Source organism: Amyelois transitella, chromosome 17, assembly GCF_032362555.1.
Source record: "Amyelois transitella isolate CPQ chromosome 17, ilAmyTran1.1, whole genome shotgun sequence".
NCBI classification, from domain to species: domain Eukaryota; kingdom Metazoa; phylum Arthropoda; class Insecta; order Lepidoptera; family Pyralidae; genus Amyelois; species Amyelois transitella.
In genome coordinates this window covers 707503-727471 of record NC_083520.1, presented here as the reverse complement: position 1 = coordinate 727471, position 19969 = coordinate 707503, and the positions used below count along the sequence as shown (strand labels likewise).

The 19969-nt window shown below is 38.5% G+C and overlaps 5 protein-coding genes across 5 annotated transcripts in view; 2 read left to right on the top strand and 3 right to left on the bottom strand.

Moving 5' to 3' along the window:
• LOC106134456 (uncharacterized) overlaps nt 1–635 on the bottom strand; it is a 28154-nt gene extending 27519 nt beyond the window's left edge. The window contains exon 1 of the mRNA XM_060948820.1: nt 156–635. Within this exon, the coding sequence (XP_060804803.1) occupies nt 156–336 (181 nt within the window). The 5' untranslated portion in view covers nt 337–635. The remainder of the gene's footprint in view (nt 1–155) is intronic.
• A 323-nt stretch (nt 636–958) lies between these two features.
• On the top strand, nt 959–2484 carry LOC106137187 (small ribosomal subunit protein eS26). The gene is made up of 3 exons (XM_013337976.2): nt 959–1060; nt 1269–1446; nt 2292–2484. Exons 1-3 carry the CDS (start codon nt 1058–1060, stop codon nt 2456–2458), a joined length of 348 nt encoding a protein of 115 aa, XP_013193430.1. The 5' UTR covers nt 959–1057; the 3' UTR covers nt 2459–2484.
• A 1440-nt stretch (nt 2485–3924) lies between these two features.
• On the bottom strand, nt 3925–7660 carry LOC106137194 (PEST proteolytic signal-containing nuclear protein). The gene is made up of 4 exons (XM_013337985.2): nt 7438–7660; nt 7147–7320; nt 6607–6865; nt 3925–5665 (listed from the first exon to the last, which is right to left on the bottom strand). The coding sequence occupies exons 1-4, from the start codon at nt 7466–7468 to the stop codon at nt 5500–5502; spliced, it is 630 nt and encodes a 209-aa protein (XP_013193439.1). The 5' UTR covers nt 7469–7660; the 3' UTR covers nt 3925–5499.
• A 105-nt stretch (nt 7661–7765) lies between these two features.
• Nucleotides 7766–13395, top strand: LOC106137195 (CDK5RAP1-like protein). The gene is made up of 7 exons (XM_013337988.2): nt 7766–8417; nt 8653–8803; nt 9641–9855; nt 10873–11003; nt 11486–11642; nt 12366–12493; nt 12988–13395. The coding sequence occupies exons 1-7, from the start codon at nt 7880–7882 to the stop codon at nt 13372–13374; spliced, it is 1707 nt and encodes a 568-aa protein (XP_013193442.1). The 5' UTR covers nt 7766–7879; the 3' UTR covers nt 13375–13395.
• Nucleotides 13396–13544: 149 nt separating this feature from the next.
• LOC106137196 (uncharacterized) overlaps nt 13545–19969 on the bottom strand; it is an 85039-nt gene continuing 78614 nt past the window's right edge. Inside the window, exons 4-6 of the mRNA XM_013337989.2 lie at nt 19282–19383; nt 18318–18515; nt 13545–17724 (exon numbers count right to left, since the gene is read on the bottom strand). Coding sequence (XP_013193443.1) covers nt 15028–17724; nt 18318–18515; nt 19282–19383 — 2997 coding nt within the window. The 3' untranslated portion in view covers nt 13545–15027. The remainder of the gene's footprint in view (nt 17725–18317; nt 18516–19281; nt 19384–19969) is intronic.

Genomic DNA, 19969 nt, shown 5'->3' with positions numbered 1-19969 from the left:
CTTGGTATTTATGGTGTTAACCTAGGTTTTAAAAGTAAAAGCCATGCGATTGTGTCGCAAAATACCGCGATATTCTTTGTTGTACTTTTGTGACGCATAATAAAACATGCAATGGCAAATTGAAATGTTGTGTAATATAGATATCGAAAACTCACCTTCAACCCTGAATATCTTGGATTTGATAGCTAGTATGGTATCTGAGGGTGACACAGTCATTTCAAATGCCGTTCCCGTAAGGGTTTCCACCAGCACCTCCATCGTCTGCTGACTTGGGACATCTTCTTGGAACCCTTTCGACCTATTCGACAGTCTCTCAGGACATCCATGTTGTGACATTTCACACGCGGTTCACGATTAATTACTACCTGCACAGCATTTCACTTCACAAACGTTGATTTGTAACCAAAAGTTACGGATAAGCACCGAGGACGAACACGATGACGAAGTTTACAAAGTTAGTGCCGATTATGAACACCTATCGAACATATTTGTTGCACTTTGTTTTGTGGTCGCAAAAAAGCTAAACAAACGAAATTTCACGAATCTACTAGCAACAAAAATAATATTAGCACTGAAAGAAATTCTTCGTGACAGAAAAGATAATTTTTTGTTGATGATTGATGATGACTGAGTGAAGAAATGTCAGTGTTGAATGAAATGAATGATTGTCTTGTCAACAAAACGTGTCCATTTTTGTTTTTCACCATAAACAATTTTTTCCATAGATTTGATCAAACCCGTCGTTCAATCCCTTAGACCAAATGGTTTTTGAAGGAATGTTATTCTCGCAAAATATTAATAGATATACAAACTAATAATTGTGTTATTACCTACATTTATTACCTTCATTGACTTTCCATTGTAAATTGACACTTTCGCCTTAAAAAGCATGAAAGGTAATGGTTTAACTATACTTGTAAATGAAAACGAACTGACGGAAGCAGTTGTATAGGGCAACATTATATAAAACGGAAATGAAGTCTTGCTGTCAAACGCGTGTCTATGCTCAGAAATTCTCTTTCATCGTTCTTCGTTTACCGTATCGGAGGTTAGAAACATGGTGCGTAACATTTTGTTGTAAATACATTGAAATCGTGTAAAATTTCACGTGATTTTTAACCATTTTCAATAGAAATTATTGGTTTAGTCACGTACAACATTAATTCTTGAATAGGGTCTCTGGTACCTCAAGCTTAAGCGGCTGTCAAATTTAAGAGCATGTGGCTTGTGTTGGGATTATCCAGTTCATCAAGAATTTATGTTTCCAGACTCGCAAACGCCGTAATGGAGGACGTGCCAAGCACGGAAGAGGCCACGTTAAGGCCGTAAGATGCACCAACTGCGCGCGCTGCGTGCCAAAGGACAAAGCGATCAAGAAGTTCGTCATTAGGAATATCGTTGAAGCGGCGGCCGTCAGAGATATCAATGAAGCCTCCGTATATGCCTGTAAGTGATGCATTGTTTTTACGTTCTTTGGATTGCTATGTCTGAAATAAACAACATGGATTTGACGACAATTTATTTCCTGTCTGATCTGCATTATCCTGGCCATCGTCCCGGTTGAGCTTCTGTAGAGGAGCCAAGGTCTGCATGTGACCAAGGTTGGACTGGGCGTACATACATACATAAATAAAATCACGCCTCTTTCCCGGAGGGGTAGGCAGAGACTACCTCTTTCCACGATCTCTGCATACTTCCTTCGCTTCATCCACATTCATAACTCTCTTCATGCAAGCTCGACGGTTTCGGGTACTGGGCAGTACCTAATTCAATTTGCTTTTATTTACAACCAATGGTTTCAAAATCTCAGTTGCTTTTGATCCTTAAATTTAATTTAGAATAGAGAAAGCATAACTTCTCGTTCAGAACTCTCAGCCACCATGTAAATCATCTTTTGAAATACTTTCATCTTTATCATCCATCTGTAGATGAAATAGATTTCTTGCAATTCATTGATATTTATTTGTATCCCATTTTGGGCAACTATTTAGCTGTTACTTCAGATGTATTTATATTGCTATTGTAGCGGGAGCAATAGTTCAGGCCAAAAATGGAAGATTTCCTGCTGGGCTAGGTGGTATGCCTGGGGAACAGCAGCTCTATGCCAGAGATTGTATATATTCTCCAATCCATGAAATATTTACCTTTGCGATTTTACATATGTGTTGGGATAGGCCTGGTGGTGTGTGAGATTTGAGATGTCACACAATGGACAAGCCCATCAATTTTGTAAATCTTACCTATGATTATTCAAATTGCCAAAATTAATTTATTTTCTTGATGTTTTCCAGCATTCCAGCTGCCCAAGTTATACGCTAAGCTCCACTATTGCGTCTCTTGCGCGATCCACAGTAAAGTGGTCCGCAACAGGTCCAAGAAGGACAGGCGCATCCGGACACCGCCCAAGAGCACCTTCCCCAGGGACATGGCTCGTCCACAGAATGTACAGAGGAAGTGAACTTCAATAAAAAACTAAAAAACCAATTTGGTGTTTTTATTTTTGTTCTGTTTTTTTGTAAACATCCTACTACTATTATAAAGGCGAAAGTTTGTATGGATGTTTGTTACTCTTTCACGCAAAAACTACTGAACCGATTACCATGAAATTTGGTATGTAGGTAGCTGAAGACCCAGAATAACACATAGGATACTTTTTATCTCAGAGTTCCCGCGGGATTGATAGGGTTTCCATGCGGACGAAGTCGCGGGCGGCCTCTAGTACAAGCTAAAACTAGGTACTTATAAAAAAGAAAGAAAAAAGATGATTACCAACTAAAATTTAATATACAAATTGTACAGTCCCTGCATAGCATCAACATGCGGGAGTGTGCCCAACAAGCTAATATTTTTCTGACCATGTTGAAAAGCTGCATAGGAATGCAAAGAAACCCAAGCTTGCAATATTTTCAATTCAAAATTTATTTTCATGGTACTGAACCCTTCGTGCGCTTTTCCCGTCCCCACTAATTTTGTTTATCTTGATTCATTCCACATGGAACCAGTTCATTCCGCCACTAATAAAGAAGATTTATATATGTAGAGCAATGGCGAATCAGAATTTTCCAAAAATATTTTTTATGTTTAAAAATATGATTATGGTCATCTCGAAAGTAATGTGAAAAAAGCTGGTTCACAAGAGTAATCCTACTATTAGTAAGTTTATTAGGAAAAAAAATCGCTACCTACTTCTATTAGTAAGATTTCTCGGTGGTATGGGGGAACATCACTGAAGCGATAAGAAAATCCCTACATCACTAATATAATAGTTATGGTTTCACAACATTGTTAGCGTCGAATAAATAAAATTTTAGTTGACGGTGGATAAATTAAAACCTAGCATACGTTTTAATTGCACAGTGTTCAGTGCACAAGAAGCGATATCAAACTGCACTGCAGCATTTTCTTCAATAACGTCATCCGATAATCCAAACTAAGAAATAAACGATAGAATAGGACCCTTTGTCGTCTTTTACATCCATTTGAAATAGATGGACTGGTCCAATTTTAAAGTGCCAGAAACCACATGAAGGGTGTTTCATGCCATTATCTCGTAAAATAATTGTTACATTTAGTGCGTCTAACATTCATGTATAAAATAACATAGGTACATACATAAAGTCACGTCTAAATCCATTGCGGGGTAGACAGAGCCACCAGTCTTGAAAAAACGATAGACCACTATATATACGATAAAATTCCAGATTCAAAAAGTGACAGGTTACTAGCCCATCGCCTAATAGAATCCCATAAGCATATCCCTTAGTGGCCTTATATGACTTCCATGGGAAAGAGATGGAGTGGTCCTATTATTTTTTATTGGTGCAGAGCAACCACATGGCAAATAACATTATTTTAATCTCTGTCCACTTACTGGGTTTCATCGATTTTTCCCGAGAGACAATGAAGGAAAATCAAAGACCGATCTGAGCATAGAATCTATTTTATTACATTATACAATGTATAAAACAATTTCTGGAATAGAAAATAATATAAGTTTTAAGTATTATATTATAAAGTTCTGAATAAAACTTTCTGTAACTAGTAGGTAGGTAGGTATTTGAAGTTCAAGACATTGAAAAGTATATAAGCAGTACTGTATACGAATTTAAAACAAATGGTCTACAACAGTAAAAATAACAAGCAAGACATTGTTTCCCGCTTTATCTCTAAGACTTATTTAGAAATAAGCATCACCACATAGTATAAAACAAAGTCTTTTATCTGTCTGTATGCTTAAATCTTTAAAATTACGCAACGGATTTTGATGCGGTTTTTTTGTAACAGGTAGAGTGATTCAAGAGGAAGGTTTTTATGTATAATTTTTTTTAAAATTTTGCACCCGTGCGAAGCCGGGGCGGGTCGCTAGTTTAATATAAAACTATGAGGAGACGCTCACGAAATCACGTGTACTAATGAACACTATTAATCGTAATATTTGAATTAAAAACACTTATTTACAGAATGTTTTACAAACAGGGATGCCTCTAAAAATCCACTATGCTCGCGCGCGACAAGTTGATCATAGAAACATGCATACATATGGTCACGTCTATATCCCTTGTGGGGTAGACAGAGCCGTCAGTCTTAAAAAGACTGACAGGCCGCGCTCAGCTTCATAGAAATCTGAATAATATTAGCATTTTCCAGTATATTATTTAGATTTTCCTGATTAAGATGGTAATATTAATTCCATACCTTTATTTAGACAGATCAAGTCTTAATATTACATGTCGCGCGCGGATAAGAGACATTTTCGTTCGAAACGTTTTATATCGCCGTTTCTTGTACAACCTATCTGTAAGACAAGAACAGCAATACAAAATGGCCGACGATTTTATGACACAGTTAAGTAAACTATAATAATAATAATATCATCATATTAAAAGAAAAAATATATTTAATATGATTACAAAACTACAATAACTAAACCAAGCATTGAGACTTTTGGTTACCGCTTTTAACTGACATCATGTACTAATATTCAGTCCATTTAGTTTCGTTATACATTAAAAAACTGAACAAAACACACGAGCAACCGATTTGTTTATGTGTAGCGATCAATGGTCAATAAAATATTATTATTTTACGCGTGAAATCGGTAAGTTTATCAATTTACTGAAATGTGGTTCATACAATTCATGTCTCGTTAAGATTCCTACGAAAGATTACAAGCTTGTTATTTATCGGTGACATATTATATGTATTATATGTATGTAAATAAATAAATAACCAATTCCTTTAGTGCTAGCTTTTTCCTGCAGCTCTGCTTGCGTACATTGGTAGTTTTTATAGCAAACTCCATGGTAACACTATTTATTCTGAGATGACCACCAGTACTGGCTACTTTGTATTTGTACTCCAACTAAGTGTGTGTCAAATTATAATAGTTCAAATACTTACAGCATACACAAACATGCTTTTCTATTTCAAACATTAGTACGGATTCAAACTGAAACTAATGAGCGGTAACCTAATTCTGTTCATATCGTAACAACATTATCAAGGTCCCTTGATCTTGTATATAGTCTGCGGAAACTTGGATATGCCCGGCTTCTCAGCGGTCTCAAGGGCTTGCTTCAGGTTTTTCTCAAACACCTTCTTGGCGTCACAGAAGCCCTGCTTCGTCTTGCCAAAAGAGTTTGGACCGGCTGATGTTGGCGTTTCCCTGTGCGGAAGAATATTTTATAAGAATATCAAAAATGTGCCGTGTGGTTCCCAGCACCAGTACAACAAAAAATAGGACCACTCCATCTCTTTCCCATGGATGTCGTAAAAGGCGACTAAGGGATAGGCTTACAAACTTAATTCTATTTTAGGCGATGGGCGAGCAACCTGAATCTCAATTCTATCATTAAGCCACATAGCTGAGTGTGGCCTATCAGTCTTTTCAAGACTGTTAGCTCTGTCACAAGGGATATAGACGTGACCATGTGTATGTAGGTAATATAAAATGAAATGCAACTCTGAAATCCTTATTATGAGGTTTACAGTGCTTGTTTTTTGATTGCTGCCTCTGGTGCAACAGTAGTACCCTTCTCTATGAAACAGTGGGTCTCAGGTTCGAATCCCTGTCAGGGCGTGCTGGGAAATGAATTTTTTCTGAGGGTCTTGAATGTTTATCTATATTAGTAGGTATTTAGTATAAAATATAGTATCGTTAGTATTTCATAATGCAAGTTTCTATGTCATATATGTTTTAGGATTTACTGAGTCCATACCAAGTGTTTTAATTTAAAGGGGGGCAAGGGTTGTGTTCCGTCGCCTTGGCTGTCCTACCTATTCATGGACAGATGTATTTGAATGAATAGAGATGAAGCAAAGTATTTACATACATACATACATACATATGGTCACATCTATATCCCAGAGACAGACAGAGCCAACTGAATGGCCATGTTCAGCTATTTGGCTTAATGATAGAATTGAGATTCAAATAGTGACAGGTTGCTAGCCCATCGCCTAAAAAAGAATCCCAAACCAAAGTATTTATATAGTGCCAATTCAAAATACTTATATGTATTTTATGGTGATAAAAAAACAAAATTGATTATTTTTATCTCCATTTTGGAAGCCTCAGGTCTATACACCCCGAATGTTTTTACTAACCTGCCAATGTTCCTCATCCTCATCTTGGCTTCAGCGGGCATTTCCTCCGGCTCATCATCATCATCATCGTTGAACACCGAGGCTACTGTAGGTTTTGGCGGGGCGGTCGGTCCCTTAGCTGATCCACCCAAGTTCATCTTGATGGGAGCTTTGGGTTTAGAAAAGTCGATGGAGATCTTAGTGATGCGAGGGGGAGGGGGAGGTGGTGGGACTTCCTCGTCTGAATCCTCCCAGTCATTCTTTTCACTAATTTTCCTCTCTGAAAATATTAATTTAATAAAACTAAGACATAGACAAACTTTAAGATAGAAAATTTAATACCTCAGAAAATACTTAGTAGATTCTAATGAGTGATTTATTTAGATTGCATAATACCGACGTAACTTTGATTCTTTATTTACAAAAAATTTGATAAACAAGTCTCACATTAAACATTTTGGTACTGTTTTTAAATCATTATTTGATAGTAAAATCACAACACAACTACATAATACTATGAATTGAAATGGAGGCAAATACAATCACTATGAAAAAAATCACCTTCATAATCTCTGCTTTTAGATCTTTCTGATTTACTGCTTCTTGGGGGTGAGTACGTCCTTGTAGGGGATCTCGAACGAGACCTGGTTCGCCTTTTTTCCTTCCTGTATTTGTCTCTGCCATCACGCTCCTCTTTCTGCACCCTATAATCATCACGCGAGGATCTAGACGACCCTGCCAATGTGAAAACACTGGCAAAGATAAATAAAAATATAAAAAACCAAGCAAAATACTTGATTGTTTGCTGATAAAAGGAAATAGCTTTAAGTTAAATTCAAAATATTCGAATACCTGTGCTGTGGCTTTGATAACGATTGCTCATTGTCGTTTAATTTTAATAAAGATTAGTTCATTACGACTTCACTATTAATGGATAACATTCACAATGATTGTTTCACAATAAACGCAATAAACAGATTTTTTGTCAGTCACAACCCGATATTTTTGGCTCTTTGGATATCTAAATGTCAGTCAATCAGGCGACCATTTTCTTTAATTTTTTAGATTTTTTTAATAGCATACCATAGACACAATAGAGACCTTGGACTTTATCACAGACTAAAAGATGGAGCCATGTTCAATGACACTGACAGTGACATTTTATTGATGTCCAAACGGCTTAGCTGAGCTGATGGTTTTGAGGTTATGTTATGAAATATTTTATTTAGATTGTATTCGATTTTGATGATCCATCCTACCAAAATCTTTCAGAACGAAGGAATTAGCTAATAAAATGCTATTCTTGCGCCGTTCGTACCGCTGGGTGAAACCGATCACGTTAAAATCGTACCAAAAATGCCAATGTTATACTGATTCACCGAGACCTACATTGATGAAGGAGAAATTAAAACAGGGGCCTGGTTTGAAAGAATTCATTACTGGATCATCTGAACCAGTTCTTACTGAACTTCCTCACATACCCTACTTGCCAGATAATATCCAGGATACGTCAAAACGGAAAGTTTTCTTCGATGTGTACGGTTGTCAAATGAATTTGAATGATACAGATATTGTGTGGTCTATACTGAAGAAGGAAGGTTTCGAGAAGACGGACGTCGAGGAGGAGGCTGACATTTTTCTGGTAATGACGTGTGCTATAAGGGAAGGTGCAGAGTCAAAGGTTTGGCACCGTTTAGACCATTTAAGAGGGTTCAAGCGTCGTCGAGCTCAGTCAAGATTTAACAGGACACCAGTGAAGATAGGACTACTTGGATGTATGGCGGAAAGACTAAAAGAAAAGCTGATAGAGAAAGAAAGAGCAGTTGATGTTGGTGAGTTGTATTGAGGACTACAAATATTAAAAAAAAAAATTACCCTTCTTCATACAGAGTTAGGTTTGCCTTTGGGCACTTACCCAAAGTAACTTGTAAGTGACGAAAACAGTGTAACTTTACACTGTTGTCATTTTGTAATACTGCCTGGCCTATTTTTCTTTCATGAATAATTCTATAATTGCACGTGACTAATGTCAAGCATAATAAAATAAAAAATGATATAATTTTTTAGTGGCTGGTCCAGACAGCTATCGTGACCTTCCTCGCCTCCTGGCACTGACGGAGAGTGGACAGACTGCAGTCAACGTGTTACTGTCATTGGATGAAACCTACGCTGACGTGGTACCTGTGAGGCTGAACCAGGACAGTGTCTCCGCATTTATGTGAGTGGTATTTTTGATAAATAATTACGTACCCACATAAAATTCTGCTATTTCCCTGGAGGGGTAGGCATATACTACATCTTTCCACTTGCCTGCATACTTCTCTCGCTTCATTCACTTATATCACTTATATATATACACATTTACTTCCCGGAGGAAGGAGAAAGCATAATGCCAATGAGTTTATTTAAGCATTTGATAAACCTTGTTGCTGATAATTGGCAAATTTTTTTTATAATGATTTACTTATCAAGGAACCCTTCTTCACAAATGAATCTCAGGTCAAATTGGGACCTTGTTCCTAGATTCTGGAATCCTTTTTCTGAGGACGATGACAACCACATGTCTGGTAATCATGTTGGTCACGTCTATGCGGGTATTTAAATTTGCCGGGTGGACAGAGCCAATAGTCATCAAAACACTGAAAGGCCACATTCAGCTATAGCCAAATAGCATTTAGTATAGTAGCATTAAGTACTTTGTGTTTCTATTGATCATTTATTCAATAGGGATCGCCTTGCTACGAATATAAATTTAGTTAATGTTTTTTTTTATATATGGGCCTTTTAATACAGTGGGCCTTTTTAGTCCGCCCTACTTTAGTTTGAATACCAACAACGAGTTCCGTACCGTCTGGTTCTCGGCACTTTAGAGTAAGACGATGGATGTCGTAAAATGCGACTAAGGGAAAAGCTAACAAACTTGCAATTCTTCTTGTAAGCGATGGGCTAGCAACCTGACAATATTTGAGTCTCAATTCCATCACTGGCCTTTCAGACTATTTGCTCTGTCTGCCCCGCAAGGGATATAGACGTGATTATACATATAAACTTGCAGCTCAATAATGCGCGGTTGCGACAACATGTGCACGTATTGCATAGTGCCGTTCACGCGAGGCCGAGAGCGGTCGAGGCCGGTGAGCTCCATCGCGGACGAGGTGCGCCACCTCGCGGCTCAGGGGGTCAGGGAGGTCACGCTGTTGGGGCAGAACGTGAACAGTTACCGGGATGTCTCGCGGCTGACGGAGAAAACGGATACGCAGATGGCGAAAGGTATATAAGTTTATGTATACATACATATAGTCACGTCTATATCCCTTGCGGGCTAGACAGAGCCAACAGTATTGAAAAGACTGATAGGCCACCTTCAGCTATTTGGCTTTAAGATAGAATTAAAATTCAAATAGTGACAGGTTGCTAGTCCATCGCCTAAAAGAATAATCCCATGTTTATAAGCCTATCGCTTAGTCGCTTTTTACGACATCCACGGGAACGAGATGGAGTGGTCCTATTCTTTTTTTATATTGGTGCCGGGAACCACACAGAATAAGTTTATGTATATTTATTTAAATTTGATATTCCATTTAAAATTATTTTAATTCTAATTAGATCAATTCATCATGCATAATCATTGTATTCTCTCGTCCACATTTCTATTCTTATTCTTAATTTGATGTTATTGTAGAAATGCCACAGTGCAGTTTGTTACGCTTCTTCTGCACTGAAGCTTTGGAAGCGGCACTAAACTAATTTTTAAGTTATTTATTCCACGTCAACCAATGTTGTGAAAGCAAAAGGAACAAACAAAGTTTCTGCTAGGACCTTATTAAACCACAGTGGTTTAATAAGGACCAAGAACACAGTTTTTAAACATTCTATAAAAGTAATTTCGATCTTTTGCAGAAATAATATATTTTTTAGCTGTTTAATTTATATTGTGCCGTGTGGTTCCCAGCGCTAATAAAAAAGAATAGGACCGCTCTTTTTCTTCTTCATGGATGTCGTAAAAGGCGATTAAGGGATATGCTTATAAACATGGGATTCTTTTAGGCGATGAGCTAGCACTATTTGAATCTCAATTCTATCATCAAGCCGAATAGCTGAACAGGAGCTATAAATCTTTTCCAAGTCTGTTAGCCCTGTCTACCCCGGAAGGAATATAGACGTGACTATATGTATGTATGTAATTTATATTACAAGTATCTTTTCGCCATTTTTGTGGAGTTTACAAGTATCTTACACAACATAACTAACTTAGATGAATTTTAGTTTTTTAATTTTTATTTATAGGTTTTAAAACAGTGTACAAAAACAAGAAAGGCGGTCTCAGGTTTGCGGATCTTCTGGATCAAGTGTCTTCTGTGGACCCTGAGATGAGAATACGGTTCACAGCAGCTCACCCCAAGGATTTTCCTGATGAGGTTATATATTATTTTATTTATTCTCTTCTTTTTCTCAAATATCATGGGCTGGCATATTGTTGTTTTCATTGGATCATGGTTACACATTCAGTTGCGCGAATGTGCAGGTTTGCTCACGATGTTTTCCTTCACCGGCAAACGTCGCTTCGTGTAAAATGCTGACTTACCCAATTCAAAATCTTGGTTGTAACCTTCAGAACCAAGATTTTGAATTGGGACTTTGGCACCCCGGACTCATTGAGGGATAGGGATAGGCTTATAAACTTAGGATTCTTCTTGTAGGGCTAGCAACCTGTCACTATCTCAATTCCATCATAAAGCCATACAGCTAAACGTGGCGTTTCAGTCTTGAGACTGTTGGGTCTGTCTACCCCGCAAGGGATATAGACGTGAGCCTATGTATGTATCTATGTTGTCTCTCACTTCTGCGGAGAGGCCCGGTCAGATTTCTGTTTGTCCAGAACAAAACTTGAATGTATCAGGTGCTCCAAATAATATCTGAACGTCCCAACATCTGCAAGATGCTGCATTTACCAGCACAGTCTGGCTCCAGCGCTGTGCTGGAGAGAATGCGGCGCGGTTACACCAGGGAGGCTTACCTGGAGTTGGTTGAACACGTTTGCAGGACTATTCCGGGAGGTAAGCTGAATACATGCATACATACATAAAATCACGCCTCTTTCCCGGAGGGGTAGGCGGAGAATACCTCTTTCCACTTGTCACGATCTCTGCATACTTCCTTCGCTTCATCCACATTCATAATTCTCTTTATGCAAGCTCGGCGGTTTCGGGTACTTTAAGGTTAGCTTAAACGGCCTCTGTAATAATTTCAGTTTCAATTTATTTGTTTGCATACCTTTTTGTTAATTTCAGTTCTGACTACTGACGGCCTCTGTGGCGCAGCGGTAGTGCGCTTGTCTGTGACACAGTGGGTCCCGGGTTCGAATCCCGGTGATGGCATGATGAGAAACGAACTTTCTCTGATTGACCTGGGTCTTAGATGTTTATCTGTATAAGTAGGTATTTATTATAAAATATAGTATCGTTAAGTTAATATCTGGTAACACAAGTCTCGAACTTACTTCGAGGTTAACTCAATCTATGTAATTTGTCCTGTACATACATACATATGGTCACGTCTATATCCCTTGCGGGGTAGGTAGGTAGGCGATGGGCTAGCAACCTGTCACTATTTAAATCTCTATTTATCATTAAGCCAAATAGCTGAACGTGGCCATTCAGTCTTTTCAAAACTGTTGGCTCTGTCTGCCCCGCAGGGGATATAGACGTGACCATATGTATGTATGTAAATATCTATGTATCTTGTCGGTGTCCAACTAATATGTTGATGATTGTCACCAGTGGGTTTATCAACGGACATGATCTGCGGTTTCTGCGGCGAGACTGAGGAGGAGTTCCAGGAGACGCTGTCTCTGATGGAGATAGTGGATTACAATATGGCTTTCCTGTTCCCTTACAGCATGAGAGAGGTAGGTTATATGTATATATGTATGTATAACTGATTTTAAACTATCGCGTTGCGTTATAATATTTTTAAACGCGCACGTAACGTATCTTTATTTTATATCGGATGTTTCAAATCATGTTCATGTTACAATGATCGGATCATTGTAACAACTACGTGCGCGTTTTATTCATATAATGTATGTATGTATGTCATCCAAAGAGGTGTCATTTTATGTAGATATGTATATTATTTGTGTGTATGTAGTATAAAAAAATAGTTTTCTATCATTAATTCGAATAAGGCTTAACATTCAAATAGGCCTTATTCAGACCTTAGGCCTTAATACACGACTTTAACTTTATAAAATGTTTCTTCATTCTATATCAAATTGTACTCTCCGTACCAGTCGAAACATTTAAAGAAAGATTCATTTTACGACTAGACTATACCATCGCGCATACACATTCTTACATTATAAAAATTGTATACAACTTACATATTTGTGTGTTTTTACAGAAAACTTTGGCACACCGCAAATACAAAGACGATGTGCCCGAAGCTGTGAAAAAAGATCGACACAACCGTATGATAGACATATATCGGCGAAAATGTCAACTGCTTAACGAAAAAGAAGTAGGGAACACCCATTTAGTTCTTATTGAGGGTACTATTAACAAAACTGGCCAAATAATGGGCAGAAACGAACTGTATTTGAAAGTGGTGTTCGACAAAATGGCGGTTCAAAATCAAGATGGCGGCGAAACTGTTCCGAAACCGGGCGACTATGTGGCTGTGAAAATTATTGGCGCGAAAAGTTCTGTGCTGAGCGGAATTCCTTTGTATCATAGTAGCATTAAAGAGTTTTATAGCGAGAAGAGTTGGGGTGAAAGAGCTGTATTGTAATTTTATGGAAATAAATTATTTTAGGTAATACAAAATCAATTGTTTTTATTGTCTTCTTCGATTTTTGTCTATTCTGGTAACTATTTTAAAAATTCGTATAAATTCTGTATTTACTGGAGAAAAAATTATTAACCACAAATTAGTTGTGACACTTCTTAAGTGCATTTTATTAGAAACGGTACACAAATTATCAATAAGTACATTACAAAAACATACATAAAATAAACACAATAAATATCTATTTTACACAATGCAAAAAGTTCCCGCCGGAATATTTAAACAAATCCAAAAAATAAAAGTACGTATCAAATATATTTGCTGCGTACCACAAAAACAGGGAAAGGATTTTAATCCCCAAAGCAAATTGATGTTTTATGTAATTATAATATATTTTTAATCGAGTCTTTGTTTTATAATTACTTTCTTTCCTTAGGTAATAATATATATATATATTTTAATAATAATTCCTTTGTTTGACCAAACAGAAAAGCAGTAAATACTTAATATTAAATAATATTAAAGTACGAGTACATAGGTATAACCTGTACTTCAGACCTCAGTGCTCCTTCTAATACTAAACCAAATTAAGTATAAAGATGTTTCGTTCAAAATTTCTTCCAAGCAATGCTGTGAAATTTGAATGACAAATATTTTTTTAATTGTTTTTTTTTTAAATGTGTTTGAATATTCGGGCGTAACAAAACTGGCAAAGCACACAGCAAATATACATTAAAAACAGGAAACACTAAATATATTATATCTACTTAATTATTGTAAATACATGGCATCGTATATCTACTTTTGTACTATATTAAAATTTCATGATATGTAAGTCCGTGCATTTCACTGACTCTTAAAATTAAATAGTCACTGGATTGTCTTTAATTTTCAATTTGTGAATATGCCAAATAATAGCCCAGATTGCGTATCAGTGGAAAGATATAGTCTCTGCCTACCCCTCCGGGAAAAAGGCGTGATTTTATGTATGTATGTATTGCGTATCACCATTTTTTACCTACTTCGGGTAGTTCACAAAATTTGTATGAAGAACTGCATCGTATTATGAGCTATAGGTACTATATTAGACAGGTGGATTATCCAGTGAATAAAATTATAGGTCAATGGTGTAGATTCCTTATATTTTAGTTATGTGTAGTATAGGCACTTAATGGTCGCCATTATGTTGAATTAAACATATTTAAAGTGAACTTGGTGTTATGAATTCTCTTTATGAGTATAAAAAATAAATCTAATGTTGGTTAATTCGTGTCTAAATTGTGATCAAATTAGGCATTGAATAATCTTAATTGTAGTGCATCTGTAGTTGACAAATTAACAAGAAACATGCATGTGAAACTCATTTAAATCTTGAATTTCCTCATCGTTATTTGCCATTAGATATGATACAGCGCCTGGCACATAAATTGACCTGTTCAGTGCATATTTAAGGTGACAATCTTAGATTTAATAATAAGTATTCCGAATTTCTGTGATCACACTTGCTCAGATGGCCGCCATTTTGATTCTACTTATTTATGTGCTTCTCGTACCTAACCAGGTTCAGATTTTTTTTTCTTAAAATGAGTCATGCAACATGAACTTAATGGAAATCCTCTCTCGGTCTTAGGACGACGATTGTGGAAACTGCATTTATCAGACTAAGCTAGAACTCCCAATCTGGCCGCCTATCTTCCCATGGGAAACATTAATCCTCTGTCCAGAAAGATTATCAGATCCTGCGTGACCTGACAGACTTGGCGATGGACCCTGAGAACTACCGTAAACCTTCGTGCTATACCCTGAGTCATTATGCGATTCCCTGTCCGCCTGACTTTGTGTTTCCGTCAAATGAGTATTAATAGCCAAGGATTGAAGTCTACTGTGCAATAAACTATGATCAGGCGCAGGTTTCCTGTTCATTGATAGTGGTTTCCCTCCGTACATTGGCGCATGGTTATCGTAGTAACCGCGAAAGTGGTCGTTTTGTTTTGCGATCTCTACCTCCGTGTTCTGGTCCAAATGGTCACTGTAACAGTGGGGTATTCGCTCCATTTCACGCATGATGTGATCCTGCATCATGGCGTCAAACACTCCGGTCTGGTGGTGGTACAAAGGGTTCCTGTTTCGGCCCTGTATTTGGTTTTGTGGTAGACCCGTCTCGTTATAATCGTATTGGGGTTGCTTTGAATTGTACTGAGGTAATGGAACGCTGTTTTCCATCATATCTCTGTAAGGAATTTGGTGGGGAATTTGTCTGTTTGGTATCTCATGGAAGTACGCGTCTTTTGGTATAACCGGTCTTACTTCATGAGCATAAAGGTTTTGATTTAGTTGGATGTGAGGCGCAGGGGATGAAGATTTGTTTGACATAGTCTCGTAGTTTGGCAGCGGTAATGTTTGCAGTAAATTGGAGTTCCGCATCAGCCCTGGCTGGTTTGAACTTCGGATCGGATTGTCTTCTTCATCGCTACTTTCAGAATTGTTCCCATTGTCTCTAGGTGGCGGTTGAAAGGTTTTTCTTGTGGGGAAGGGTATTAGATTGTGTAAGCTAAAACGTTTGGATTTCGGTGGCTTTTCCTTTAGTACTGGAGCGGGTCTTTGTGGTTGTTGAGGCATCTTAAGGATACTTGAAGGTGGTTGAACATTTACTGGACTAACGGCTTCTGGCGTTTCGGTGGGGGTTATCTTTCGAGGTAGAGGCATAACACAAGGTTCTGGAGATTGACATCTCTGCTGATTCTCAACTTGCGCAACGAGTTCTTGTACAGACTTCCTAGATCCTCTGTCTACACCCTGTTCTTTTGGATCACTCGTTTGCTTTCTAAGCCTAACATAACCGTCTTGTGATATGTCCATAGCTTTCGTATTCCCGCGCGCTATCACATCAGACATTTCCTTTTCAATTATCACTCTTTTCCTAATATCGTCGGCTGTTCTTTGAAGAACTTGGCTCTTCCATACAGGTACGTTGGTGGGAGTTTTTCTATCTCCTTCCGCATCACTTCTGCATTCCGGTGTCACGTTGCTTCCACTCGGAGATTTCAGATTAGATTGTCGACTAGGTGATCTATAACGCTCGTTATATTGTTGTACTTCAACTGAAACGGGCGATTGGGAAACTGACATTTTATTGGAGCCTTTGACGTGAATTTCAGCAGTGACACTTTGCAAATTACCATCTCGGACGGGACTAGTGTGTGACACGGAAGTATGGGGCGATCTGGAACTTCTGCTAGGACCAGAATCCAAGTGATCGCTGCTCCTTGAATTCTTAAGCAAATATCTTCTCCTAGGACCTTCAGGCGATCTCCTACTGTCCAAAACTTCTGTACTCTTCGATGTGACTTTGTTTTTATCGTGCAGATCTTTGGTGTTTGTCTCATATTGCTCTGTGTTTTGATTAAAGTTCTTAATTATTCTATGAACTTTACTCCATTCTTCTGCGTGGGTATCTAGCAACTCTAAACTCCTCGTCCGTTTCAATGGTGCTATATCTAGGGAGCCTTTCGGACTATAATCTAACTTTCTTATTCTCTCTGATGCTCTGAACATCATTCCTCTTGTCAGCCACTGTTCCAAGTGTTTGTGTCTTTCTTTGCACATAGCTCTTTCTGCTGCTACGAATCTTGTTAACTCAGATATTTGTCCTTGAGTTTTCATTTCCAAATCCGTGACTTTTTGGTCTAATCGCTCGTGAGCTCGATCTATGTGACGCTTCAGATCTTTCTTATCTTCATTCAATTTATCCTCCATATGTTTGAAGAACGGAGCACAATAACAAGTGTATCCGGCGCCAATGGGACCCTTTTTGATGTTCCCTGCCAAATCTAAGTAGTACTGCTCGCCTTTCTTTAAGGGTTCGGTGGGTAGAGAGCTCAGCTTAGGTTTCGGGAAGAACTTGGTATCAGGGTAATAGTGGCATCCATACGGAGACCAAGGAACAGAAACCTTAGGCGTTTCGAAATGCACATTCTTCTTCTTCTTGTCTTTATCCTTTTTCTTAATTCCAGCATCAGGTTCGTCTATAGCCCGCTCCTTGCTTTTGTCCCTCTTTTCTTTCCTCTTCGGTTGTTTAGCGATTGGAGTGTTAAGAATATTAATAATTTCAGACAAGTCCTTCCTCGTCGCTATGTCTCTCGCGGTTTCTCCCTGATGGTTCTTGAGGGACTTGTCGCAGCCTGCTTCTAGGAGGATCCTGGTTAGTTTCCTTCGGCCCATGGCGGCTGCGATGTGAAGAGCGGTGTCCCCGTTCTTGTTCTGGTCGGAGACGCGGCACTGCGCGGAGATGAGGATGCGGGTGACTCCGGCGTGGCCGTAACGCGCCGCGGTGTGCAGGGATGTGTCGCCGTACTGAAACGTGTAACACCAGTTAATCTCTGTTTGTCTTGGATTTTTATCTTTATAAGTAATCATTTAATGTAAAATAGTATCGTTGAGTTAGTGTCTCGTTACACAAGTTTTGATCTTACTTCGAGGCTAATTAAATCTGCGTTATCTGTCCCGTATTTATATATTGATATTAGCTATCTATCTATCGATAATTTTACTATATATAGTTGACCTGGAAAATTATTTATCGATATATATCGATAGTATTACTTTTACTCAACATAGTGGACTGTCGATCGGCAACACTTATTTATATATGTACATACATATGGTCACGTCCACAACCCCTGCGGGGTAGACAGAGCCAACAGTCCTGAAAAGACTGAATGGCCACGTTCAGCTATTTGACTTAATGATAGAATTGAGATTCAAATAGTGACAGGTTGCTAGCCCATCGCCTAGAAAAGAATCCAAAGTTTGTAAGCCTATCCCTTAGTCGCTTTTTACGACATCCACAGGAAAGAGATGGAGTGGTCCTTTTATTTTTTGTATTGGTGCCGGGAACCACACGGCACGGTTATATTTATATGTAAACACATATATTTATTACTCACATTGTTCTGTTCATCAGGCGACGCTCCAGCCAATAGCAGCTCTCTGCAGGACTGATTATGGCCGTTCTGGCAGGCCAGGTGGAGGGGGGTGAAGCCGCCCGCGTTCTTCGCCGAGAGGTCGGCGCCCCCCGCGGCCAAAATGGCGACGCATCGCGAGTAGCCCTTCCACGCCGCTTCGTGCGTTGCTGTGTTGCCATGCTGGAAAATAAAAAAATGGTCTAGAGATGCAGTTTTATGACAGGATGTCGTAAACATCTTGTGTTGTTCTTGAGTTACTTCTTGAGTTTCGATCCGCAATATAAAAAGCTTGACAAAAGCAGGATACCGTAAATTTTGGCTGAACAGCCAAACAAACAGCCAGGCTATCTCCTGGTCAAGCCTGGCAACCCTAATTTGATATAACCGGCGTGAAACAGTGCAATACCTAATATTTGTATTGAAATCGTTAAACCATTTTTGTATGTTGAGTACAACGCGTGCATTTGTCCACGGCCTAGATTTTTATTTTTTAACTAGCTGTGCCCGCGACTTCGTTCGCGTGAAAGTTATTTCGAGCATCATTGAAGCCCTCAAGGATAAAAATTTTTCCATTATTTCTTCGCTCCTTATAGTTGCAGCGTGATGTTATATAGCCTAAAGCCTTCCTCGATAAATGGTCTATTCAACACAAAAATAATTTTTTGATTCAAACCAGTAGTTCCTGAGATTAGCGCGTTCAAACAAACAAACTCTGCAGCTTTATTATATTAGTATAGAATGTCGTCCGGTTAAAATTTTCTTCCGCAGCTTCCTCTACACCTGCGCTTTGGAAGCGGTAGTAACTAAATATCATTAAAATTGGGTTAAGTTAACGTCAATGAGCGATACAAACATAGTATCCTTTTGTGAAAAAAAAAAACGCGCGCCTCAAAAACACGCCTGATAGCGACTGCTGTGTCAAAAGCATACGAAAAAAGATGCTTACAACGAGATCCTGCTTGTTGGGGCTCGCTCCATGCTGGAGCAACAGTTGGACCGCCTCCACGTGGCCGTCAGCGGCTGCGCGCTGCAACGCGGTGCATCCGTTCTGAAATTGTGGAGAGCGAAACGTCATTAGTTCACAATTTAGTCGAGAAATCTTAAGATCTTAATAGCACAGGAGATAACAAGCATTGACGGCCTCTGTGGCGCAGCAGTAGGACGCTTGTCTGTGACACCGGAGGTCCCGGGTTCGAATCTCGGCCAGGGCATGATGAGAAAATAACTTTTTCTGTTTAGCCTGGGTCTTGGATGTTTATCTATATAAGTATTTATTATAAAATATAGTACCGTTGAGTTAGTATCTCGTAACACAAGTCTCGAACTTACTTCGAGGCTAACTCAATTTGTGTAATTTATCCCTTATATATTTATTTATTACCACTAGGTGGCGCTGATCAAATCACATACAAATTCGCGTTTGTTTGCTCGACACGTTTGATCGAGTAAAACTCGCACTAACCCTTCCGGTCTTCCGAATAATTTAATATTTTATACCTAAAACGTATAATAAGGTGGAATATTAAACATTAAGCAAAAAAAAAAACATGAAACCATGAAATTAAAATAAATCAACAGTCTTTCTACCTCCGAGCGGCGTAATACAGTGATTACGTATCTCGAAACGAGTAAAA

What these genes read in the sequence shown, in the direction of transcription:
- LOC106137194 (XM_013337985.2), bottom strand. Translation starts at nt 7,468, where the DNA reads ATGAGCAATCGTTATCAAAGCCACAGCACAG. An exon ending in TTATCAAAGCCACAGCACAG is followed by an intron (nt 7,321 to 7,437) that starts GTATTCGAATAT and finishes TCACATTGGCAG; the next exon opens with GGTCGTCTAGATCCTCGCGT. An exon ending in AGGATGAGGAACATTGGCAG is followed by an intron (nt 5,666 to 6,606) that starts GTTAGTAAAAAC and finishes TCTTCCGCACAG; the next exon opens with GGAAACGCCAACATCAGCCG.
- LOC106137187 (XM_013337976.2), top strand. An exon ending in TGAAGCCTCCGTATATGCCT is followed by an intron (nt 1,447 to 2,291) that starts GTAAGTGATGCA and finishes GATGTTTTCCAG; the next exon opens with CATTCCAGCTGCCCAAGTTA.
- LOC106137195 (XM_013337988.2), top strand. Translation starts at nt 7,880, where the DNA reads ATGCTATTCTTGCGCCGTTCGTACCGCTGGGTGAAACCGATCACGTTA. An exon ending in AGAAAGAGCAGTTGATGTTG is followed by an intron (nt 8,418 to 8,652) that starts GTGAGTTGTATT and finishes ATAATTTTTTAG; the next exon opens with TGGCTGGTCCAGACAGCTAT. An exon ending in CCAAGGATTTTCCTGATGAG is followed by an intron (nt 11,004 to 11,485) that starts GTTATATATTAT and finishes TGAATGTATCAG; the next exon opens with GTGCTCCAAATAATATCTGA.